General features: G+C 31.2%; 1 protein-coding gene and 1 long non-coding RNA gene across 5 annotated transcripts in view; one reads left to right on the plus strand and one right to left on the minus strand.

The window, feature by feature from the left end:
• The window catches only part of LOC129914370 (beta-galactosidase), a 35,868-nt gene extending 10,810 nt beyond the window's left edge, over positions 1-25,058 (plus strand). For 2 of the 4 annotated variants that reach the window (XM_055993582.1, XM_055993583.1), the window contains exons 2-7: positions 13,540-13,691; positions 13,754-13,920; positions 13,983-14,133; positions 23,344-23,407; positions 23,479-23,896; positions 23,952-25,058. In XM_055993582.1, coding sequence (XP_055849557.1) covers positions 13,575-13,691; positions 13,754-13,920; positions 13,983-14,133; positions 23,344-23,407; positions 23,479-23,896; positions 23,952-24,993 — 1,959 coding nt within the window. In that variant the 5' untranslated portion in view covers positions 13,540-13,574 and the 3' untranslated portion in view covers positions 24,994-25,058. Of the gene's footprint in view, positions 1-4,663; positions 4,802-13,452; positions 13,477-13,539; positions 13,692-13,753; positions 13,921-13,982; positions 14,134-23,343; positions 23,408-23,478; positions 23,897-23,951 lie in introns of those variants that run through there. The other 2 variants (XM_055993581.1, XM_055993584.1) reach the window with 2 other exon arrangements.
• LOC129914381 (uncharacterized) lies at positions 1,294-2,689 on the minus strand. The gene is made up of 5 exons (XR_008772176.1): positions 2,265-2,689; positions 1,993-2,196; positions 1,741-1,925; positions 1,452-1,640; positions 1,294-1,395 (listed from the first exon to the last, which is right to left on the minus strand). It is a non-coding gene; the product is annotated as an uncharacterized LOC129914381 (long non-coding RNA).
• Positions 25,059-27,299: the final 2,241 nt, after the last annotated feature.

The raw sequence follows: 27,299 nt of genomic DNA on the forward strand, positions 1-27,299 counted from the left end.
ATAAAGTCATTGAATTTCTGTTGCATCTCATTGGTGTCTTCTAGTACTTTCACACGTTTCAGGTAAACTTCGCGTTGAGATTTATCGTTATCTGAAGGCTTGGTTTAATTGTTTGTTTTCATGTTGGCACAAGAGTGTGTACTACCTGGCACCTGGCATCATTCGAGATGGCGCAATTAAATCGCCATATGCAATCCGGGAAATAAAAAGCAGGCAACACTTTTTCGTTTTCTCGATATGGAACATTTTAAGGCCTATGATAAAAGAACAAAGATTTTTTGTTAAAGTTATGTAATATATATACATAGTTATTTGTTTTTAAATTTTTTCTACAATGATATAATTTTGGAAAAAAAATTTGTTAAACCATTTGAAGATGATACGGACACCCTTCAATGAGCCATTTAGAAAAACACTATAGTTAAGTTAATTATACACTCGTTTTCATCAGAATAGGTACACAACTTCTCAAATGTTCATTAATCGTTTGTCCCCAATAGTGGTTCGTGACCAAACAAGGTTTTATTGTTTTTGATAGTTTAAGATGTTAGGAAAACCAACGGCTAAAATTATTTCAAAATGGACCATAACTTTTCCATTGTTTTTCTTGTAAAGTATTTTTTGAGGAAAAATTGACTTATTTTTTTCTTCATCAGAATAGGTACACCCTTCTTATCTTTAATGTTGTTGTGGATTTCGGACAAATTTACCATTAAAACAAATAACTGGACTTTTCTAGGTGTAATTTAATAATCATACTACCATTTTCAAAAACATGGGTGGATTAAAAACGCTAAATTTTGGCGAAAACACTAGAAATAAAACAAACAATGAAGGATCCACCAATACTGGTATGGTTAAAAAAAATTACGAATTGTGAATATAATCTATCCAGAACTTCAGATAGGAACATTTCGGGGGTAAAAAAATGAATGGTGGCAAAAAAAAACTCTCTTTTTCGATGTGAAATGCTTTGCCATAGAGAAACAAGAAAAATTACCACACGTTTTGAATTATTTTTTTTTGGCGATTCTGTTAACATCTTAAACAATGACTTGACATCACAAAATTATTATTTTTCCTACACTGTAATGAAAAAACGAATACTGAACATTTGAAAAGTTGTGTACTTATTCTGATATGAAAAGGAGTGTATAAGACTTATCAGTTTAGACGGTGCTTCTTATAGCCTGGTACGCAGCTCTACAAAGTTTAGCCTACATACAAATTATCGAATAATTTTAGCCGAGTTAAAATGAATCCCATACAAATTTTCGATAACTGCTATGGAAATTTTATCTCCGCTAAAATTTAGCTCGATCTGCGTACCAGGCCTATTCAAACATTGATGCAAAACTTGACAAATAGTTTTAACCAAAAGTGTGTATGAATGACCTGGAAAAATTGCTAAGCTTTTTTTCTACTTTCAAATTAGTCTAAAAAGTAATTACCACTTTAAAACATGGACTTGGATTTCGAATTTGTTCAAGCATAGCCCAAAGAACACACGCCTTGTAAATGTTGCTATTATACTCTCGAGATGAATGTGTCCCACTTGGAGTACCTCGATTTCTTTCAAAGTCTGGCTCATTGAAGTATGGTTCAGGAACCAGAATTAGAGACTGAATTGATACAAGAACCTACGAAAAATATGCAACATTAAACATACTTTCAACCGAATTTTTAAATGCATTTTAAAGATGTTTAGAATCAAAATAAAAACAAAAGTCTGTGGAATACCTGTAAAAGCAGTGTTACATGTTCTTCTTTACTTTTTTGACGTAACAAAGCTTTTTCGACATTCCAAGATTGTTGAGTAGATCCTGTTCCAAATCCAGTGCCTTTAGCATATGACTATTATCGTCAGATATGATAACGCCGGAATCATCTATGCTATTCATCGAAGTTTTTACAGTAGCAGCAGTCTAGAAAAATATTTTTTTTTAGTACCTACTTGTAGATGTGTAGATATTCGAAACAATTAAATCTAACCTCTGGCTGTGGTCCATTTATTTGATAATTTTGAGATTAACATGTGAAAATATCATGTACAAAAAGCATGGCGCCAACTTCTACAATCATTCTTCTTAATAGCATACCATCATCTATTGAGTGCTGAACTATCTAAAAGTTGTCGAAATACTTCAAACGGTAATGTTGGAAGTGATGTTGGGAGTGATAAGCTATAAATGTCATCTAAAAAAATAATATGATTAGCAAAAACTTTTTTAGTAAATTCACCATCACTAAAAATAAATCCTTACTGCCTTCACCATCTCCAGTGACACCCAAGACAAATCTCAATAAACATTGCGCTCTCAGTTTATGACGAAGCAAAACATCTGAATGGGAAGGTAGTCGCAAGAACAAGCCAAACGCAGCCAATGAATGTAGATGTTTCAGTTATAGGATCTTCCCAATCAGTTGTTGGGGGACTTTTCTCCTTATCTCCCAACAATGTTGGACTCTTTCAACCATAACTATCTGGGTAAACTGTTGGCAAATACTGCGCAAGTTAAGAGAGGCCACCACGAGTGGAGATGGAAGTGGTTCCATATTCGCCGCTTTCAAAATTGTATCATCAAATTCATCGTTAAGGTTCTTCGATGGGATCTATGATCGTAGAGTTTATATATTAAGTTTGGATTATTAAAGTTATTTTTACCGAAGGCTAGATATATGTAATCTGAAAAAGAAAACAACATTGAAGATGAAAAAAATTATATTGTTTTGAAAATCATTTTGCAGCGATAAGGTTTACCTCTTCGTGGTTGTGGTCCATCCATATTTCATAGGAATGTATATTGTTTCAATTAACAGATTGGTTAAATTTTTTAAACTATTTTTAATAATGCAGGAGAATTGGAAATTTAAAGCTTTCAAGAAACAAATTCAAAGCAAACAATACAGAAAAAATACTACGAATCACGATTGACACTTGACAGGTGCGGTACCGGACTCGCATTGAAAAACGAAGAAAGAAAGAGATGAAAGATAATCAGCGTCAGCAGCGACCCCTATCCATGCATATGGCGTTACAATGTATTAGGTATAGGAACAAGCACTCCATATATTATATCCTCTAAGCATTAGCCTATTCTGTTACCTATTAATATACTTAATTAAACTAAACAAACACCAAAAGAAAATAATATTTCTTCTTTGTTTTATACGCCGATGAAAATGACGCTCGATTTCATGGTTTACAAGGTGTTATTACCCCTTAATTATAAAAACAGATTTAATTTTTTTATACTATTTATGAAATTTCTTCAAAATATCAAATTTTAAATTTCTTGAATAAAAAGCTTTAACATTATAGTTACTTTAAGCATAAGAGCAAGTACGTGCGACCCCAGTCGTGCAATTTATTTTTAATTACAAATAGCGTCTTGAATGGTAATTCAAATAGAACTTCTCTATTTCGTCATCATCATCTTAAGCTTTTCTCTACATCTTTGCTTTTTTTTTCATCGTTAATGGTTAATCATCAAATCATTGGATATGAAGAACAGAGTGATCACAAAAAAGCAGTGAAATTTTAAAGAGAAGAGAATATTTTTTTTTATGGAAAAAAAAGAGCAGTGAATAACGGAGAGCAGTTTTTCTTATAAAAGCAGTGAAATCTTTAATTGCATCGAATATTTTTACTATTCTTCATGTTCCTTTGATCGTTTCATGTTAATCATTGTAAGCATAGAACACAGTTAATTAGATTTGTTTGAATATTGTATTTTTGTAAGCCTTAGAACTGAGCAATGAGCTGTAGTTGTCTGGAAGAGCAATCACAACTGTTCACTGCTCAGTCGAAGAGCATAGTAATTGAAAACAGCTATCGCAATAGCAGCTTCGGCTCTATTAGAGATTCAAATCATTCATTAACCATTTACATTTATTATCAAATCCTACCTTAATATGTTTAATTAAAAGATTCTAATCAAAACAAATCAAAAAACCAATTAAAATGAGATTGATTTTCTTACCTAATAACGGTACTTCATTCTTAAAAAAACGGTTAAAAACATTGAAGTTTTAAGCACCCTTACAAAAATTGCTTTCAATTATGATGCACTCGATTAATTGGCTCAACATTAAACAAAAGTCTGAAAATACCGAAATATGTATACAATTTATTCCCTGACTTGATGATGATGAGTAAGTTTAAAATTCATATGGGTCATTGATACGCTTGAATTCTTAATAGAGGAGGTGGTAGTTTATTCGGTCGCCTCGAATTCAAACTATATTCGCCACAGTAGACCAATTAAATTAGCTTATATGTCTGACAGGGAAAGTGACTTCCCAACGCCAGCAAATCACTTGAAACTAATGATGGACTGGAACAAAAAAAAAAAAAGTAAGACGAGCAAGAAAGAACCGCCAAAGGGGCATCAAAGCAGCAATATTGAAGGCAATCAGTTGTACAATACGGCGCGTAAACGTACTATTTGAAGTAAGGCAGAATTGAATATGCATGCAGCACTTTCATTTATAATATCATCCATCCATCCAGCAATAATTGCTGGCGGAGTCATATTACTTTGACGACGACGATGACGACGACGATTGACTCAATGGCCGCATTTTGAATGTTGTTGGAATCATATTGTTGTGGGTCTGACTGAGCTCTGAGCTTCTCCCCAGGGAAGCAATTATAGTCAATCATCAGTCTTTGCGATTTGCTTCGCGCTTCAACGTACCATACTCCCGTCGTACAGTATTATTGTGAGTGTACGTACGTACACGCTGACGATAGAGCGTGTGTTTCCTTAACCAAGTGCATTATAATTTCGAAATTAAGGTGGTTTGAATTAAAAATTTGACAGAATTTTGTGTGACTCCGACTTTTGTTTGTTTTTGGATTAATTTACTATTAGCAAAATAGTAGGTCATTGTGCTAGTTTTTGAACTTGACTTGAAGAAATGTAGAAGATAGTTTTGTTATCTTATCAAGTTCAAACTTATACTTTCCAAAAAAATTAAGTTTGAATTGAAGTAATCAGTTCTTGCAAATTATTTTGCTATAGCAAAGCGTTTTAATAGAATATCGCTTGTGTTACCTTTCTTGAATTCTTAAACAGTTTTGTTTCGGTTTAATTCGGTATGACATGCAAAGAAGTTGGAATCTATAGCTGAATACAAATTGCTGTGTGCTGTGATGGTTTTTTATTTTTATTTTTTTGTTAAAATGGATAGAATTCTTATATCTTTTAGACATTAGATAGAGTATAATGAAAATATGTGAAAACGGGATAGTAAACTATTCTAAGGATCGTTTGTGATGATGGCTTAGCAGCAGAAATACTTTATTTAAATTAATATTTAATTGGCCCTATTGTGAGTTTCACGTGAACAAGATTAAACCCGGAAAAATTTAATTTCACTATTCCCCTATTATGAGTTTCGGGTGAAAAGTTTTTCACGCTCGGACACCTCTCGGTTTTTTCAAGTTTTTTTTTTCATGTAATATGCGAGGTAGTCGACAGCTCTTTTCTCACTTAAATTTTGGTGCCGAACAAGAGACTAGTTTAGCGGAAAATGTAAATTCACGATAGGGCTGAATAAGTGTATTTTCTATAAAAACTGACCCCGTACAAACAAGTAAAAACAAGTAAAAAAATTTAATGTAAGGGAAAGGAGCTTACAGTAGTGAGATAGTGCAAACAGTGAGAAAATTCATATTTATCTCTTCTGTGAAAGCAAGCACAGTAACGCTAGTCCGTGTGAAAGCATTTTTGTTCCGATTGAATTAAGTTTGCCCATTTGCCTACACCGGAAAATATCACAGAAAATAATTTTTTTGAGTGTTATGAAAAGAGTGTATAATATAACACAAAAAAAAATCAGCTTAATAGGCTATTGATTATATCGAAAAAAAAAACAGGATAATAAGGAACTAAGACGTTCACGGGTTTTTATTGCAGGAATCATTCAATGGAACTGAAGATAGGGGTGCAAAAGCCCCCTCTCATAGTAAAAACAAAGAAAATTAAATTTCCTATAACAATAATGTTTTTTTTTTTTTTTTAATTTATAAAAAAAAATTCCTTACCAACAAACATAAAAAAAAAAATAAAAATAAATTGATTTTTTGAGTTTTTTACTTTTTTGGTTGTGTCTCTTATTTGGGCTGAGATAATCATTTAATCCAGTCAAATAAGGGTTTAACCTCGGAATGAATGTTAGTAGAAATTTTTTTTGCTCAATATCTTCCTTTTGCCATTCTATAACATATCTCAAAAGTCTAGAAAAATCTCATGTCCGCTTGTCGCGATTTCAAGGTCAAATCGCGAAATGGAGATTTTCAAAATTAGCAGAAATAGGCTATGGTATTATATACACATATGATACATGATGTCAAGGTATTTTTTAATGCTGATTCCAAAAAATCTAAAATCAAGACAATCTGACGTCTCTGGAAAAAGTTATACCTGTTTTTCATCTGTCAACTCATATTATTATAACAGTTGCAAACTTACTGCCGAAAAACCCTTAAAAGTTATGGTAGATGAACCAAATTTTGCATGAAGATTTTAGAATCCATCATTATTAAAAATCAAAACAATCCATTACAAAAAATATATACACCTACGAAATAATGGTATTTTTTGATGGAGGGGCAAATTTTAGGATATGCACTAAAGAAGATTCTTGTTCATCTTAGGAATAAGTGCTAATAGGCTAATTTTTTCATTTTAATCTTTGTTTGGATATTCTTTAACTACCCTCAAAAATCTAAAAAAATCTCATGTCCGCAAGTCCTAATTTTCTTGGTTTGAAGATAAGGTGCAGATTTTAAAAAATCAATAAGAAAAGTTTAAATTTTTATATGTATACCAACATAAGCGACATGATTTAAAGGTATTTTTTAACACTTATTCCAACAAAACTCACAAACAAGTCAACCTGACCATCCCTGAAAAGTAATGCACCTTATTCATGTTGATCTGACACAAATATCTGAAGTGTAGTTTTTCAATTTTTTAAAATCTGCACCTTATCTTCAAACCAAGAAAATTAGGACTTGCGGACATGAGATTTTTTTAGATTTTTGAGGGTAGTTAAAGAATATCCAAACAAAGATTAAAATGAAAAAATTAGCCTATTAGCACTTATTCCTAAGATGAACAAGAATCTTCTTTAGTGCATATCCTAAAATTTGCCCCTCCATCAAAAAATACCATTATTTCGTAGGTGTATATATTTTTTGTAATGGATTGTTTTGATTTTTAATAATGATGGATTCTAAAATCTTCATGCAAAATTTGGTTCATCTACCATAACTTTTAAGGGTTTTTCGGCAGTAAGTTTGCAACTGTTATAATAATATGAGTTGACAGATGAAAAACAGGTATAACTTTTTCCAGAGACGTCAGATTGTCTTGATTTTAGATTTTTTGGAATCAGCATTAAAAAATACCTTGACATCATGTATCATATGTGTATATAATACCATAGCCTATTTCTGCTAATTTTGAAAATCTCCATTTCGCGATTTGACCTTGAAATCGCGACAAGCGGACATGAGATTTTTCTAGACTTTTGAGATATGTTATAGAATGGCAAAAGGAAGATATTGAGCAAAAAAAATTTCTACTAACATTCATTCCGAGATTTACCCCTTTTTTCTCCCTATTTTACTGTATTAATTAACATTATTCTATTTACTCTCTCATAGTAAAAAATGATTGTATTTAACCCATCTACAAAAAACCGCTATCAATTCTTGGTTACTAAGTTATCGTACTTTCCCCTCAAATGTTTCTTTTTTGCTTGAGAAAAACTGAAACTGCGAAAAAAAGATAGGTTCAAATGGCCATACTTCGGTTAATTTTCATTGAAAAAAAATTTAATAAGATTAGCATTTTAAAGAAAATTTAATCTTCTATCTTTTTTAGATCAATGTTAATGCCTATCTCAGCCCAAATAAGAGACGCAACCAAAAAAGTAAAAAAAAATAAAAAAGTTGATTTTTTGTATGTTTGTTTTGGTAAGGAAATTTTTTTTATCAATTTTTAAAAAACATTATTGTTAAGAAAATTTAATTCTCTACAAAATGTGTTAGGTGCAATATCTCAAAATTTTGCTTTGTTTACGAGATATATTGAAAAAACCAAAAAGGGGGCTTTTGCACCCCTTTCTTCAGTTTCCACCCTCTCATTTAGTAGCCCTCCGCGGTTTTATCTTCTTTTATAACCCATTGAACGATTTCTGCATTAAAAATTCAAGAACGTCTTACTTCCTTTCTGAAAGACATAATCAATAGCTAATAATGGACAGAACTATTTTTTACATTTCATAAATTTCATTTTTTTGTAACTTTTTGAAGGAATGGGTTAAACGTTAAAGTAACATAAATTAATTAATTATACACTAATTATAATTACCTATTATTTGACGTTTTCGTTAATTTGTTTCTGTTTTATCGGTGCGTCTCAATGTTGACCTTAGCCTGTCTCACCGATCGCACCCCTTGAAAACAGTGAGACGTGTGGACTTGTTCCACACTTCAGTTTAATGTAATACTCTGATTCATTTTTTAACTCTAACTTTTTCTGCAACATTAAGATAAAATATGTCTTAAATAGACTTCAAATTTTGGTTAAGATAGCTTGGAAACATTCCAAGTTCGTACCTTTCCCCTAAACCTATTTTGTTTATTTTTATTTTGTGAATAAAATCAAAAGATGAGTGGCTATGTACTGAATAGTAAATGAAACTTCTGGTAGTGGAGTAACTAAAGCTCAAAAACTGGCAATATTAGGGAACCCGGCCGAACTTTAAAGTCTATAGATTAAAAATTGCCGGTGTTGCCGTTTTGATTTTTTAAATTTAATTGAAAATTTTTGTGAACAAACAAATTTTTTTTTCAAAAATTTTTCTTAAATTTCATAAATTAATTGATGCCAAAAGATTGTCTAGGAAATTCAAGGAAAAAAAATATAAAGGAGTGAGGGACAATCTTCATAGATGCAATTTTCTTATTAATTGACTTCAAACACAAAAAAAAATATTTGAACACAACGGCAACACCTACAATATTTAAATAAACATTTTTAGAAAGCTAGAAGCTTAGTCATATTTGAAAAATTAAAATTAAGTTAATTGAATAAAGGGCTTTTGAAAGAATGGTAACTGAACTCAGGTTTTTGAAAAAAATTTAAACATGTCGTTTTTAAAACTTTTTCGTAATATAAAATGCATTTATTTTCAATTTTTTTTTTGGCCACATTTATTATAATTTGAAATTATAAAAGAAAATGTCAATATGTATTACAGTTTATGAAAAAACTTAAAAAGTATTTAATTTGGAAGAACTTTTTTTAATAGAAGTTTTGAAAAAAAAATTTACTTATTTTTTTTAAAGTTCAACATCTAAATATAAAATTATTTTTTATTCATTCAATAACCCTTAATGTTGAAAGTTAAATAGCAAAAATTTAAAGTTCTTATTTACCAAAGTCTTTGAGAAAATTAATTATTTCAATGCAAAAATTCAGTTTTTATCAAAAAAAGCCCATTGAAATTGAAGTAATTTTTAATTTTTTTTTCAAAAGTGTGATATATGTTACCTTTTCTGCTTCGGAATTCAACTGATAATATTTATGGCCAAAAATTTTTTTAAAATAAATTCATATTTTATTAGAAAAAGTTTGGAAATTTAAATTTAAGAGATAAGAATAAGTAGGTGTTGCCGTTGTTTTCAAAAAAAATTTTTTTGTGTTTGAAGTCAGATTATGAGAAAATTTCTTTTATCGCTTAAACGATGGAAGATTGTCCCTTACTCCCTTATATTTTTTTCCTTAAATTACCTAGAGAATCTTTTGCTATCATTTGTTTTATGAAATTTAAGCAAAAAAAATGGTTTTGTTCAAAAAAAAATGTAATTTTAATTTAAAAAAAACAATACGGCAACATCGGCAATTTTTAACCTGTAGACTTGTAGACTTTAAAGTATTTTTAATTACCTACGTTTGAAAAAAAAAAATCGTCAAAATCAGAGCTGTTCGGCCGGGTTCCCTAATAATTTGCTTTAGTTACTCTACTATGAGCTAATATTTGATTTTTGTTCAAATTATTTAATGTGAATTTTTTTTTTATTTAAAAGATTTAAAAAACAAACAAATACAAGTTTTCAGTAGATTACTTAAAAACAAATTTATTCTGAAACTAGCGATTAATAATAATACCTAATGTATGAATATTTATTTTGCAATATTATAAACTAACCGAATCCTATAGTTAATTTTGTATTTAAATCGGAAGTTGAACAGTTTAATGAGAAAAGTGTGTTAAAGATTAATAAAATAAATAGTTACCATGATGCTACTAAAATATAATAAATTATACAAAAAATTTAGGTACCTAAAACTTTTTTGGTTTTTTTTTAATGAATGAAAAATTTCGAGTGGACTAATTTTTTTTTTTGCCTGCGCGCACACTTTCATTTATATTAAGAATGATAGATATTATACAATAATTGTTCCAACTCGAAAGCTTATAATGTAGTTTCGACGCTTCTCTGATCAAATAGAATTAGAAGCTATCTTTCTAATCGCTCATTACAAGTTGTATAAGATGTTCCAAAAGGCTCAATTTTATCACCCACTTTTTTTTTTGGTTTCATCAACGATTTTTTAGGAATAACTTCTTATCCTCTTGTTGACAGCACTATAAGTTTCTCATGGTTATTTCCAAAATCTTCCTCGGATGTGGAACTACAGTGACAACTTATGACCAACTCATTAAATTCCGATCTTGACAGTTTTTGTTAAAGAATTTGCTTTAGAAATACAAACAATTTCATTTGCTCCTTCATTTATTGGTCGCTCTCATGGTGCAAAGTGCTTTAAAGGCCTTATGATTCTATCTTATCGCGATTTTCCCCAAACACTATCAGTAATTCCAAAGATAGAAATCGCAGACCGTATTCATGTCGACGAATTGAAAAAAATTAAGCGGATTTTTGCATATGGTTTTTAGATAAGATGACTTTCCGTCTTAAATTAACGCTCTGTCGGCACACGGGTGTGAATTTGGCATGACAAAAATGAAAAAAAATAAGGATTTTTCAAAAAAGTGGTCGCAAAAAAGTCTCTTTATAATGATGAAAATATATTTTTTTGGAACTGTGAAAACAATGTTCGAATACCTCGGAAAATTCTACATCAATTTCATGCATGATTCTCCAAAAAATATTGAGACTAAAAAAAGTTCTAGCGACATGAAAAAGTACAAACCAAATTCGCACCCGTGTGCCTACCACGTCACAAAAAAGAGGTGTCCCTACAGAGGTTTAAGTAGAAATCCACTTAATTTAAAATGAAAATCCTCTTATTATCATAAAAATAAGAAGATTTTCATTTTGAATTAAGTGGATTTCTGGTTACTTTAAGAGGGAAGTCATTTTGGCTAAAAACCATGCAGAAATCCGCTTAATTTTATGTGGTCTTTTTCTCTGTTTAGAAATTAATATCATGTTGCTATATATCCAAGAGGTTAGGGGCAGGAAAAAGCCGGGTCAGTTAGTTTTCCGTTTTTTTTTTTTTAAGCAAAAACTATAAAAAGTATAAAAAGTTCTCACCGGTTTTCTTCAAATGTTACTATCAAACTCATATATTTGTTGAACATCATTTTACAAAAAGCCTTATTATGAAAAGTGCACGGAGAAAAAAGATCACATAAAAACAAGCGGATTCTATATTAAATTAAGCAGATTTCTGCATGGTTTTTTGCCAATATGACTCGTACCTTAATTTTAGCGGACAAATCTTCTTAATTTCTTGAATGCGAAAATTAAAAAAAAAATCCACTTAATTAAGGCCGAAAACCATCTTATTTCTTATTTTTTGTTGTTTTTTTAAGATGAAAATTCACATTAACCCCTTGTAGCCCTATGTGACATTTCTGTAACAAACCAAAAAAGATCGCCAAAATGCTGTAAAAAACATATTCTTATTCTTTTAAAGCAGGCATGTCAAACTCAATGGTAACTAAGGTCCAAAACAGCGAGATCAAAATTTTTATGGGCCGCAGAAAAAAGTAGAACTAAAATTTTTATAAAACAAATTATTAAAAAAAAAACAGGAAAAATGATTACATTAATGTATTCCATTTACCATGTTTTTCCTAAGACCAAGGTTAGTTAGGCTGGATCTTATAGGTAACTCATTCGTCTTAATGACTTAAGTTTATATTTTTTTGTGGATTATTTTTGATACGACCGATAAGGATAGATACGGATTAACTCAAAAAAAGTAAAAGAATTCATAAATTTCGATAAATAATAACGTGTAAAAGGGATTAAGCTCTTAAAGACATTTTCGTTTTGATTCTACGATTTCGGAATATGCTGAGGCTCAAACATGCTACATTTGTGCATAATGGGGTTCTTGCCATAAAATTAAGAATGTCACGTTATTCTTCTATACAAAAATTAAAGTATTGTACCAATCTGGAAACTCTCAGGTCATGAAATCCTTAGAAAACGTCTTTTAGGGCTGTACGTTATTTTTTATCAAAATTTAAAATTAAATGAGACAAAAAAAATGTTGGATATCTCAACAAAAATTTTAAAAATTGAGCAACATGAAACAAAAAATTGCAATTTTTTTCGCTTAGGCCTAATAATATGGCAAAGTACTGTAAATTATAAACTTAAACTCGAAATTATTAAAAATGCGGACTGGGCCGCAGAGTTAAGCGTTGAGGGCCGCATGCGGCCCGCGGGCCGCAAGTTTGACATGCCTGTTTTAAAGCTTCTTACATAATCTTTAAGAATTGCTTTATCGAAATAATGCGCCATATTTCTAATAAATAGCACCAATAGTTTTTAATTGGCAGTTAATGTTGAAAGTTTGGCTTTTTTGGAAAACAAACAAATTTATGTAAAAACCACGAACTTCAGAAAAAATATTTTTCGTGCATAAACTAACGGGGTTTTATTTTTGGATTTTAGGAATGCGACTAAAAATAAATATTAGATAGCTTTTTGTTTGAATTTTTGCATTTATATACAAAAATAAATTATTTCAACTTTTTTTTTTTTACTGCGTAAATTTCGAAATAACTAAGCAAATAATTTATTTATTAAATTTTTAAAAAATACGTGTTTTATTATAGCTAAAGCCCTTTCGATTGACATTATTAATTTTAAAATTTACGATGTTGGGTTACAAGGGGTTAAAATAAAATAAAAAACATCTTAAATTTAACAGAATTTAATTGAATTTTAAAATTCTCGGATTAGCCGCGTTTTTTAAACAAAGAAAGTACTTTTGTACCCACCCCTTACGTTTTAAAAATAACCGAGAATTTTTAAAAATCATGTCTGTAAGAAACCGTGAAAACTTTAAAAGTTATAGAATTTAAGTGGATTGGGATTCCACTTATTTTAAGCGGACATCGTATTTTTTTTTAAGACAGTAGGTTTTGAGGTGTACATCACTTTATTTGAAGGTGCCTTTTTTTCTCCGTGTATGTTCTCACATTTTTTTTTTATTGAAGCAAAACTCTAATCAATTAAACATTTCATTACAGTTTGGATCAAAAACATAAAAAAATAATTCAAAACAATGCTCAGAACCACATGTTCTGTGGCGCTTCTGTGCTTATTCGTTCTCCTATCTCTAAGCACAACATCTCTAGCAAGAGGAAATCGTCAAGTAATTGATGCAAGCAATGGACTTGACGTAAGCCAACATAAATAAATTCCATATCAATAAATATTTAAAATTAAAAATTAAATCAACAGTTACACGATCGAACATTTACAGTCGATTGGGAAGGTAATAGATTCTTGAAGGATGGCAAACCGTTTCGTTTTATTGCCGGCTCATTTCACTATTTCCGGTCACATCCGGGATCATGGCAACGAAAGCTTCGTTCGATGCGAGCAGCTGGTCTTAATGCTGTAACAACGTAAGGCAATATTATTTTTCTAAATTAGTAAAACCACACTCATTTTAATTTTTTATTTAAAGATACGTTGAATGGTCATTGCATAATCCAAAGGATGGTCAATATGTTTGGGATGGCATTGCTGATTTAGAAAAGTTTATAAAATTAGCCATTGCCGAGGATCTTTTAGTTATATTGAGACCTGGACCGTATATATGCGCAGAGCGTGATATGGTAAGTTTTCTTTTTTTTGTAATGATGTTAACCTTTATGTGTGACCTTGTTTAATTAGCGCGTTGCCTTTGTAATTCTTAATTCGATTATTATTATCATTACGACAGAATGGATGGATGACTGACTTAAGAATTTATTTTTTCTTTGTTCAAGTAAATGTGTTCAGTTCTAATTAGAAAATTCTGTGGAAGCAGGAAAAATATGTACATACATAACATATGTAATTTAAGTAACAAGAAGGCAAAAAGTAGTCTTTCTTCCACTCATAATACCCACTCTTATGTGACTTTTTAAAAAATGAACCCTTACGCATATATGGGCGTGTTGTTTTGAGAGCATCTACATCGATATTCTTCCAGCGCTCATAATTTAAGAGGTCCAAAAATGTCAATTGATGTTATCACTTGAATGTCGAAAAAAAAAACTTAACTAAGAATACCTGTTTTGTTTAAAAAAAAAAGGTTACGCATACACCACAGTGTCCCTTTAAGTTTAAACTATGAATATAAATACATTATGTGTATGTTCTTTTTTATTGGTAAATTTAGAGAATACCAGATCGTCAGATCAAATGTAAAATCAAAAATAAATCAATTTATTTTTCTGATGAAATGCAAATAGTCAAAACGTTAACGTATGATCGTAATCTTGTGTGCCTTGATTCGACCCCTGTATTTTGACAAATCGTAATCAAAGATAAATTTATTTACTTGGACCAAAAATTGAGCTCTAAATTTTTTAGCAATTTTTAAATAGTAAAAGAGTTAGCGAAGAAAATCCAACGTCATAATATACAGAAATAAATAAGTATAAAGAATTTTTTTTTAACATTAGTAGAGTAACTAAAGCTCAAAAAGTGGCAATATTAGGGAACCCGGCCGAAAAGCTCTGATTTTGATGATCTTTCTTTTCAAACGTCGGTAATTAAAAATACTTTAAAGTCTAAAGATTAAAATTTGCCGCTGTTGCCGTTTTTATTTTTTAAATTTTTGATTTGATTTGATTTTATTTAATTCATGAATCGCTGTACAGTGAGAAATAATTCTTATAAATAGTACAGGTTAGATTGAATACAAAAAAAAGATTATAAAATACCAAAGTTAAACTTAAATTAATTTTTATAAATTGAAATTTAAAATTTTTAAATCCTATATTTACATATTTAATGAGAAGATTCCAATGAAATGTACGAAAATATTAGAGTTAAAAACTGTTTTTGCTCAATTTTATTTCTTAGTGATAAAGGTAAATGATTCCATATTGATACAGCATAAATGAAAAACTGGCGACGCGATGTGACGCAGTTATATGTTCTAGGTCGTATCGTTAGACTTCGTGAAGACTGCGAAAAGCAAAGGTTTTCAAAAAGATAAGTTGGTTTACCGTTTTTTATGATTTTGATGAGTAAAGTCAAACATCTGAATTGGAGAAAGCAACGAAGACTGCATCCTAGGATTTGTTTTGAAAATCTTGATATGTGATCGTATTTTCCAAGATTATATACATATCTTGTTACAGAATTAAAAGCCAAGTTTAATTTTCGAAATGATTCAAAGCTTAGGTCAGCAATAATTTCACATCCAAAGGTCATCACTGGTAATATCAAAGACTTTACCAGTTTCATTTTAATTTCTTTAGGTAAAAAGTATCTAGAATTTGATAAATTCCGAAGTACAGCGTAAACTTTAGCAACTGTGTTGTTGATATGGTCATCCCAAGTCAATGTATTATTAAAAATAACTCCTAGATTTCTTATCTTAGACACCATTTCAACCACCTGGCCGTTCAAAAACAATTGGGGAAAATCCTGACAGTCAAAGCGCTGGGTACTTATCGATATGCACTTTGTTTTGCTGGGATTTAGCAAGAGCTGATTCTTAATTGACCATTTAAAAACTGAAGCTAAATCTTCGTTAATTTTTGCGATTGCATCTTCGATTAGTCCTACCCGGAAATGAAAATATAATTGTACATCGTCGGCATATATGTGATAAGAACAATAATTCAGAACCGAAGGGAGATCGTTTATAAATAACGAGAAAAGCAAAGGTCCGAGTATCGAACCTTGCGGCACACCTCTCCTTAAGTTTAAGAACTCAGACAACCTGTATTTATAAGAAACAGCTTGAGAACGATTTTTCAGATAAGAAAATATAAGTTTTGTTGCACCTGAAGAGAAATTGAATTGACAAGAAAGTTTATTGCATAATATGGTTGACTCAACAGAATCGAATGCTTTTGAAAAATCAAGCAGAGTTAAAAGCGTAACTTTGTTTTCTTCCGAAGCTTCCCGAATATCTTCAGTAACCTTCAGGAGAGCAGTTGTACAGCTATGATTTTTCTTGAAGCCAGACTGTAGAGGGTTGAGTAGATTTAAGCTTTCAATGTATCTCTTAATTTGGTTGCTAATAATAACTTCAAACACCTTAGAAATATATGGTAAAATCGCAATCGGTCTATATTCAACTTTTTTTCCAGAGGATTTTGGAATCGGAATTATTTTTGCACGCTTCCACTCATAAGGAAAATTATTTGTGGAGATTATAGAGTTAAAAATATATGTTATAAATGGAAGAATCTTAGGTAGTAAGATCTTGATGAAGTCTGGGTGTACATTATCAAGGCCAATACATTTGGATTTAACCGAGAAGATTGCATTACCAACATCGTACAAATCAACTTCTGAAAAATGGAATGCGTCATGGGATGAGTTATCAACAATTGTTTCAACAATGTTTTGGGTAAAAGGTATGGGATTTGCAAATTTTTGGTTCATTTCATCCACGTTGAACTCACCTTCATTAGAAGAGGACTTTTTACCTATACCCAGGTCCTTTATTTTTTTCCAGAAATTTTTGGAAGAACGGATTGAGTTAAATTGGTTGATATAGTGCAATCTTTTCGCCTGACGGATCATTACAGTAGCTCTATTTCTGGCCCTTTTAAAGTCGCCTAACATATCTTCACAAGCAAACCTTTTCCACCTCCTATAGCTTATATCACGCAAATTCATAGCTTTCTTTATATTATCAGACATCCAAGGACAAACCGAGTTTTTAATGACCTTGGTTTTTTCTGGGACATACTTTTCAAAGAGAAAATTTACACCCCGATTCAAAATGTTTATTTGTTCGTTTGTATCTGATGTTTCAAAAATATCAGACCAGTTTAGAATATCAAATTCGATGAAAAGACTTTGTAGATTAACATTTCGAAAATCTCGATATTGGAAACTTTGGGGAGCATTATTGCTTTTTGTTTGAAAATCAATTGTTGCAAAAATCAAATCGTGATAAGAAAAAGCTGGAGCAGAAAGTTGGCTGTAGAACTTAAGATGTGCTGGTTCACTAAGCAGAACAAGGTCAAGTAATGAGGGGGAAGAGTTTGGTTGAAAATGAGTTGCTGTAGTAGCATTTGCAATAGAAAGGTTTAAGGAGATAATTGCATCTTTGAAGGTTTTACTTGCATGATTGTTCAAAAGATTTATATTCATATCCCCACAGAGTACTAAATGTTTAGGTCTGAGTGACACCTCACTGATAACATTTTCCACAATTTGAGAACAAGCAATGTTAGGTGGCATATAAAGTGAGCCAATTGTATATTTGTCTACCTCATTTTGAATTTCAATAAAAACAAATTGAGAATTACTTTTCTCATCAGAACGCAACACTACACGGGATTGGATTGTATTTCGTATATATATAGCTGCTCCACCTCCTCTTCTATCAAAACGATCAGCACGGTGTAACTTGAAACCACATACAGACACATAATCATCATTTAGATTTGGATCAAACCAAGTCTCAGAAATACAGATAATGTCAATTTCACTCTCAACAAAAATTTGTCTCAACTCATCAATTTTATTAGTTAGGCTTTGTGCGTTTAGATGGCAAATTTTAAGACCTTGTTTCTGTCTACACAATATGTTTACCAGCGAACCCAGATTTTCATTACCATTGCTGCTTATCATTATGGTTTTATGATGACAAGAAAAATTAAAAAGGAAAAAAAAAAACAAAAAACTGGGCAAAAATAGGTTAGTTAAAAACAAACAGAAAAAGAAAAATATGAAAAAGTACACAAAAAAAAAAAAAAAAAGAAAGAAATCACTGGAATACTCTCTTACAAACAAGAAAACAAGAAAAAAACAAATGCAATATAAAAAAAAAAATTGGAAGAAAAAAAGAGAAAAATTAATAAAGAGAAATATCAAAGTTAAGGTATGGAGTTATCAGTTATCACGATCATTTAATGTTGTACCGATTGCATTTCTCAGCTCTTCCATTGAATGGATTGGTATTGGAGAATGATGTTGTGTTGTACGTATGAAGAGATTTCCCTTGAAAGTGTGAACTGACGTGATGAGTGAGCGTTGTTTTAACTTTAGAGCTTGTCTTTGTAGTTGGTAATTTTGCTTGGTGAGGCTCTCATTGAGATGAAAACTTTTATCAGAGTTGATGCCAATGTCACGCAATTTTAATTCAGCCTTTGTTCTTCTGCGATGCGAAGCTGCAGCTCTTAGTAAGTTTTGCTTGTCTTTTTCGTGTGCAAACTTAAGTATTATGCATGCATCAGTATTAGATTCTCTCCCTCGAGGTTTTACTCTAAAAACATTTGATAGTGTTTCAGCAGGGGTGCCAACAGCTTCGCATATTTTTTGGTAGACCTCAGAGAGGTCTTCGGCGGGAAGAGACGGGATGCCATATAAGATGACATCTGATTTAAGTTTATCTCTTTCAATTTCATCAACTACAGTCTGAAGACGTTTTTGTTCTTGTGTGATGTCATATATTTTTTGTTCAAGTTAGAGCTGGGCAAATCGTTCATTTCAAAAGATCGAATCGTTCAAAGATTGATTTCACCAAAGATTCGGTCTTTTCTATCAATCGTTCTTTCGTTCATTTATTCGAAACCATTTCTTTTTCACTCATTTCGTTCTGAAAAATGAGAGAAGAAACAAGAAATCGCATATAACCTTACATATTAACATTTCAATGCAACCATATAAAACAATTTTTCGTTTATATTTTCTATGAGAGTTTTTTAAAAATTTAATTATCTCCGCTTTTTTTTGAAAATATATTTTTGGAAAATTTTAATGGTAACTTTGATTATCAGTAAGGCATTATGTCTCCGCCAAGTTCAAAACATCGAAATAGATACATCAAAAGTAAAAAGAAGTCAAGGTCAGATATTCGATAGAAATTCCCAATCGAATCCGATTCAATTCAAACTCTGAACCTGCTTATATAAACTTGTAACAGTTGTATGCATGGAATCGAAATGATGATTGAGAATGAATGGAAAGAACGAAATCCGAGTTCTGAGAGATTTTTTAGATGATTTTTGATTGTGAACGATTTGGATGAACAAAGCGTTCTTTTCCACTTCGTGGTTTTTGATTGTAAACGATTTGGATGAACGAAACGTTCTTTTCCACTTCGTGGTTTTTGATTGTGAACGATTTGGATGAACGAAACGTTCTTTTCCACTTCGTGGTTTTTGATTGTGAACGATTTGGATGAAGGAAACGTTCTTTTCCACTTCGTGGTTTTTGATTGTAAACGATTTGGATGAACGAAACGCACTTTTCTACTTCGTACTTTCTTATTTTATGAACGAGATTGATATAAGGATTGATTGATTTGGTTTATAGTGATTGCAATCACACAGAATTTTCGGTGAACGGGTCAAAAAGACCGAATCAATCACGATTGACACAGCTCTAGTTCAAGTTCAAGAGTGGCTGACTTTACCTTGTCATTGAAAGTTTGCTCCAGGGCTGACAATCTCGATTCCATGATTTTCACGAGTTCAAGTCTAGTTTCATCTCCCCACGTTTGCAGCTTTTTCTCCATTTTACGCCACAGTTGATCTGCAATGTTCGCTGAATTACTCACAGATGGTTTCGGAGAATTCACCTCAGATGGCTGAATCTTTGATGATCTTGTTTCTGGCATTTTTTTTTTATTTCGCGAAAACAATGCTTAAATTAAAATTTAATTTTGGGATTGTATATTTATTTTTTATCAAAGACTTCGTTGTTTAATGGGTTTCAGAGTCAAGCTTTTGTGCTACTGCATAGCGAAACAAGCAAAGTTGTTAAAAAGAAGTTGTTAATTGAAGATTTTTGTGAACAAAAAAAATTGTTCCAAAACTTGTTCCAATAAATTCACTAATGCCAAAAGATTGTTTAGGCAATTAAAGGAAAACAATTATATGGGAGTAAAAGACAATACGGCAACATCGGCAATTTTTAACCTGTAGACTTGTAGACTTTAAAGTATTTTTAATTACCGATGTTTGAAAAAAAAAAGATCATCAAAATCAGAGCTGTTCGGCCGGGTTCCCTAATAATTTGCTTTAGTTACTCCACTACATAACACAGTATATTTTTATTTGAATCTTTAAAAAAAATTAAAGTTGGCTTTTTATATTGCGAAAAATGGTTTAAATGGCTTTAAACTCCACTCAAAATTTCTTTCACAAAAAGTACTGAAATGTAAAAGTGTACCAAGTTCTAAAGCTTGGCTTTAAATTTGTATCAATAAAATTTCGATTGTTTACTTGGCAATTTTTCAATAAGCTTTTAATACAGTCAAATAAGGAGAAAAAAGGGGTAAATCTCGGAATGAATGTTAGTAGAAATTTTTTTTGCTCAATATCTTCCTTTTGCCATTCTATAACATATCTCAAATGTCTAGAAAAATCTCATGTCCGCTTGTCGCGATTTCAAGGTCAAATCGCGAAATGGAGATTTTCAAAATTAGCAAAAATAGGCTATGGTATTATATACACATACGATACATGATTTCAAGGTATATTTTAATGCTGATTCCAAAAAATCTAAAATTAAGACAATCTGACGTCTCTGGAAAAAGTTATACCTGTTTTTCATCTGTCAACTCATATTATTATAACAGTTGCAAACTTACTGCCGAAAAACCCTTAAAAGTTATGATAGACGAACCAAATTTTGCATGAAGATTTTAGAATCCATCATTATTAAAAATCAAAACAATCCCTTACAAAAAATATATACACCTACGAAATAATGGTATTTTTTGATGGAGGGGCAAATTTTAGGATATGCACTAAAGAAGATTCTTGTTCATCTTAGGAATAAGTGCAAATAGCCTAATTTTTTCATTTTAATCTTTGTTTGTATATTCTTTAATTACCCTTAAAAATCTAAAAAAATCTCATGTCCGCAAGACCTAATTTTCTTGGTTTGAAAATAAGGTGCAGATTTTAAAAAATTAATAAGAAAAGTTTAAATTTTTATATGTATACCAACTTAAGCGACATGATTTAAAGGTATTTTTTAACACTAATTCCAACAAAACTCACAAACAAGTCAACCTGACCATCCCTGAAAAGTAATGCACCTTATTCATGTTGATCTGACACAAAAATCTGAAGTGAAGTTTTCCATTTTTTTAAAATCTGCACCTTATTTTCAAACCAAGAAAATTAGGTCTTGCGGACATGAGATTTTTTTAGATTTTTAAGGGTAATTAAAGAATATCCAAACAAAGATTAAAATGAAAAAATTAGCCTATTTGCACTTATTCCTAAGATGAACAAGAATCTTCTTTAGTGCATATTCTAAAATTTGCCCCTCCATCAAAAAATAGCATTATTTCGTAGGTATATATATTTTTGTAATGGATTGTTTTGATTTTTAATAATGATGGATTCTAAAATCTTTATGCAAAATTTAGTTCATCTACCATAACTTTTAAGGGTTTTTCGGCAGTAAGTTTGCAACTGTTATAATAATATGAGTTGACAGATGAAAAACAGGTATAACTTTTTCCAGAGACGTCAGATTGTCTTGATTTTAGATTTTTTGGAATCAGTATTAAAAAATACCTTGAAATCATGTATCATATGTGTATATAATACCATAGCCTATTATTGCTAATTTTGAAAATCTCCATTTCGCGATTTGACCTTGAAATCGCGACAAGCGGACATGAGATTTTTCTAGACTTTTGAGATATGTTATAGAATGGCAAAAGGAAGATATTGAGCAAAAAAAATTTCTACTAACATTCATTCCGAGGTTAAACCCTTATTTGACTGGATTATTTTAAAAATCGTTAATTTAAAGAAAAAATTGCGAAGAGAACAATCAAAATTGTATTAATACAAATTTAAAGCGAAGCTTTAGAACTTTGCACACTTTTACATTTCAGTACTTTTTGTGCCAGCATAATTTCAACACAGGAGAACTTGGCTCTTTTTTTAACAGTTGTAATTTTTTTGTTGTGATATTATATTACCTTTTCCTCTTCGGAATTCAACTAATAATATTATTGGTCAAAAAATGTTTAAAAATAAATTTATATTTTATTGCTAAAAAGTTTGAAAAAATGTCATTTAAAATTTTTGTAATAACATTTTGTTTCAAAAATCGGAATTTGAGGACCATTTTTTTAAAAACTCTTCATTAAATTCAGTAGATTTAAATTTAACTCTTACGAATGAGCTTCTAGCTTTTTGAAAATGTGTATTTAAATATTGTTGGTGTTGCCGTTCTGTTCAAAATATTTTTTTTTGTGTTTGAAGTAAGTTTGTGAGAAAATTGCATTTATCGCTTAAACGATGGAAGATCGTCCAACACTCCCATATATTTTTTTTCTTTAAATTACCTAGGCAATATTTCGGTGCTATTTAATTTATAAAAGTGCAACAAAAAAATGATTTCGTTAAAAAAAAAAATATTTTTAATTTAAAAAACAATACGGCAACATCGGTAATTTTTAACCCATAGAGGTTAAAGTATTTTTAATAACCGATGTTTGAAAAAAAAAGATCATTAAAAACGAAGCTGTTCGGCCGGGTTCCCTAATCATTTGCTTTAGTTACTCCACTAACTTTAAAACAAAATTTTGTTCACAAAAACCTTAATTTAAATTTTTTTTTTAAATACGACAGCGCTCATTTTAAAACGATAATTGCTTATATTACTCCACTATTGATTTAGTTATTGCACCAGTTAAATTCTGTTTTTAAATTTTCTGTAGGAGCATTTTTCACTTACATATGAAGCAATCAGCGCCAAAACGGCCTCCACCTCCAATATAAAAAAAAATACGCATACGTCACAGTGACCTTTAAAATTATTTTTTTTCTACACAAATTATTTTAAAATTTATTTAGTAGCCAATACATTTTAACATTGTTTTTTCTTTAAAGGGTGGTTTTCCCTATTGGCTGCTAACCAAATATCCTCAAATTCAACTAAGAACAGCAGACATAAGTAAGAAAAAAACTTTCAAAAACACATTACCAAATTTGCTTTATAACAAATCCAATCATTTCATTTTTAAGATTATCTCTATGAGGTTCGACTGTGGTATGCTCAGCTTATGGCTCGCATGGGACCTTATCTCTATGGAAATGGTGGTCCAATTATTATGGTGCAAGTGGAGAATGAGTATGGATCATTCTATGCCTGCGATAAAAAATACCGCGAATGGATGCGAGATGAGACACATGCTCATGTCAAAGACAAAGCAGTTCTCTTTACCAACGACGGACCATCTGTGCTCGGATGTGGTTATATTCCTGGGGTCCTAGCAACTTTGGACTTTGGAGCTACTGACAATACAACTGAGCAGTGGGCTTATAAAAAGAAACTCCAACCCAAGGGACCGTTGGTAAATGCTGAATATTATCCCGGATGGTTGACCCATTGGCAGGAGAAAATGTCAAGAGTTCAAACTAAATCTGTGACCCCAACTTTTATGTAGGTTTCTTTTGTATTCTTCGAACAAATCTAAAAATTTTGCTTTTTTTTACAGTAAAATGCTTGACGAAGGTGCAAGTGTAAACTTTTACATGTTCTATGGAGGAACCAATTTTGGCTTTACAGCCGGAGCCAATGATGGTGGCCCGGGCCGCTACCAACCCGATACAACTTCATATGACTACGATGCGCCCATGGATGAGTCAGGCGATCCAACAGAAAAATACTACAAACTGCGTGAGATCATAGGTCGTTACGAAACACTTCCAGATATTCCACTGCCAGTGCCATTACCCAAGAAGCACTATGGAACAATTCGGCTAACTGGCTGCTGTCACATTCTATCCAACGATGGTCGACGTATTTTGTCTGCGGGTACAGTTACGTCCCAGAAACCCCAAACATTTGAGGCTCTTGATCAGTATTCGGGACTTGTCTTATACGAAACAAGTTTACCAAGCATGGGAAGAGATCCATTTGTACTCAGAGTAGATGGAATTCGTGATCGGGGTTATGTCTATGTTGATAGGAATTTCATCGGAGTCTTGTCAAGAGAAAGTCAAGTCTTTTCCTTACCCATTAACGCCGGTCTTGGAAATAAACTACAAATACTTGTTGAAAATCAAGGAAGAATCAACTATAACATCCCAAATGATTTCAAGGGCATCCTAAATGATGTAATTGTTGATAGGACTGTTCTCAAGAATTGGACCATGACAAAATATCCACTAGAATCGTACAATGATATTGTGCGACTCATTGAAACCGAAGGTATGCCAAAGACCCGTGGTTTCCGGATACATAATAACAGATCAATGCTTAGATCTGGACCAGCTATATTCTATGGTGAATTGGAAATTGAAGAAGAGGAAGTATACGATACTTATATTGATCCAAGAGGTTGGAGTAAGGGAATTGTATTTGTTAATGGAGAGAATTTGGGAAGATATTGGCCAACAGTTGGTCCACAAATAACTTTGTATGTGCCGAAAGAAGTACTCAAAACTGGTACCAATCATATTGTTATGATTGAGTATTTAAATGCTCCGGAATCGGGCGAAGTGACTTTTACTGATGTTCCTAATTTAGATGGGTAGACGACTGTTGCTTCTATTGAAGTGTGTTAATAGTGTTTATATAAATAAAGAAAAATAGACTTAAAGATTTTGTATTTATTTTCTTTGTTTTGGAAAAGAAGAAAAAACTTAGTTTTACAGAATTAAAGAAGAAGTTTTCTCAAAGGTTTATGAAAGAACACTGTGGTGATCAACAAAGATAACATGGTTTCATTATTTGGTCAGCCACGCAATATTTGTATCATTTATCTTTAAAAAGAAAAATGTTCCACATACACCACAGTGACTGTGTTTAAAATCTATGAATCGATGTAATATTTTTTATCGTTGACCAAATAATGAATGTAATTGACCTTTGTTAATCATTTATTGACCAATAAAATTATAAAATTGGTGCTTTAAAATTTAAAAGAATCGAGGTTAACGAATTGGAAACAATATATTACTTGGTAAATGATTATTTTTCAGTAGCATTGTTGAAAAATAATTAACAATTTATTTCTAGCTATGTATAAAAAATGTTTCAAATAAAGATCTACCAATAATCTGATGGTATGCACGATTAGGTCCCACGTATTTGCTCTTATGGTAAAAGTCTCCTAATAGTAGCTATTTCTATTTCGCAAGTAAAAATTGTTTTTCTGAACCTTGCAATCTAATCCAAGTTAAAACCTAAGAAAAAATAGTGGCGCAAAATTTTAAACGATTTAGTAAAATGTTAGTCATTTTAGTAAGTTACTTAGTCAAAAAGCACACTGATTTAATTTAGTAAATTAATAAAATGATAAATAATAAAATGGCTTTAGCATTTAACTAAATCATTACAATTTGGCAAAGGTGTTTTTAAGTTGTTTTAAAAAACACTCATGATATGTATTTACCATTAAATAATCGAATTCAAAACCGAATTAAAAAAACAAATCCGAAATGTTTTCTTTTAAGTTTTTTATGAAAACAAGCATAATCCTTAAAAATAGAACAATGTCTAGAACACTTCTTTTAAATTAGACATAATATAAAAACTTAAAACCTCGATTAATTTTATTATTTTCGGCCTCTAACTTTTGAAATATTGAACTTAGAGGTCCGAAAATGTGGAACATTGTTAAGAACAACGTTTTTCAATTCAATGCGAAAATAAGAACGGTGTTTTTGGCTTTAAAACCCCCATTTTTGAAAAATGTTCGAAAAAAAGTTGAAGCATTCCGGAACAAATTAAAATATTTCTTAATACAAATGCATTGTATTAAATGAATGTTGACAAAGTCTCATTCTTGATACTCCTCGACTATTTTTATGATCCAATGCATGGCCCTTCTTTAGCATATCATGACAATAATAGTTAAAGCCAACGGGGCCATCTAAACTAATTTTTTTCTTATCGGAGAAAACATGCTTTATTTCATGTCATAAGATCGACAGAAACTTATGAGTTGCACTTTACGGGAGGTGTTTATCGATGGTTTTGTCTTTAGCTTTAATGGCTTCAACTGTTAAGCCATCGAAATCAGTGGTTTAAATATGGAAGCACTTGCTTTTATACCACTTTTTCCTTTATTTTGGCGGAAGAGTTATGTGAATTTGACGCGAGTCGTAGAATCGCTCTTCTGTCAGCTGCAGTAACAGCACTTACTGTTTACCCTTTCATATTTTATTCACAATTGGACTCATTGCGTAAAAAAAATTGAAAAGAAATTTCCGGGTTTGTTGCATTTTTTTACCTTTTTGGCGAATAGACGGGGGCACTCATGATTTTCGCTTTTTCTTCCTCTACCAATTATTTCGTGGGACCCACTTAAAAATCAGCTTTAAATTACTAAAAGACATCGGAGAAAATTTCTGCATTTCTACCTTCTTTGATTTGCACTCGAAAACTAAAAAAAAAAGCGGATGTGCTATTCAAGTGAGCCAGAATAGGAGCACTTTTTTTAGAGTTGTTCCGCAAAAAATTGCAAAATTTAACTAACGGGTCATTGAAAATGAATGATTTCGCTCACAGAGAGAGTGCATAAGGGGACATACCAAAAAGTAAAATATTGATCATTTTGGTATTAAGAGACAGGAATTATATGCACTTATAACTAAAAAAAAAGGTGTGCTATTCAAGTGAGCGGCACTGTACAATTGATCACAAAATACTGTGCCAGAAATTGACAACTTATTTTTAGATTGAATACTCATATTTATCTTTGGCTTTATATTGTAAAAGGATTATCGTTGAAACTACTTCGTTCTCGTTCAAATTACGTATTACGATAATCGTTTTACTTCAGCGATACTCGTTAATCTTTACGACTGCCATTTACCTATCGTTTGACTTTCGTTTA

Source organism: Episyrphus balteatus, chromosome 3, assembly GCF_945859705.1.
Source record: "Episyrphus balteatus chromosome 3, idEpiBalt1.1, whole genome shotgun sequence".
NCBI lineage: Eukaryota > Metazoa > Arthropoda > Insecta > Diptera > Syrphidae > Episyrphus > Episyrphus balteatus.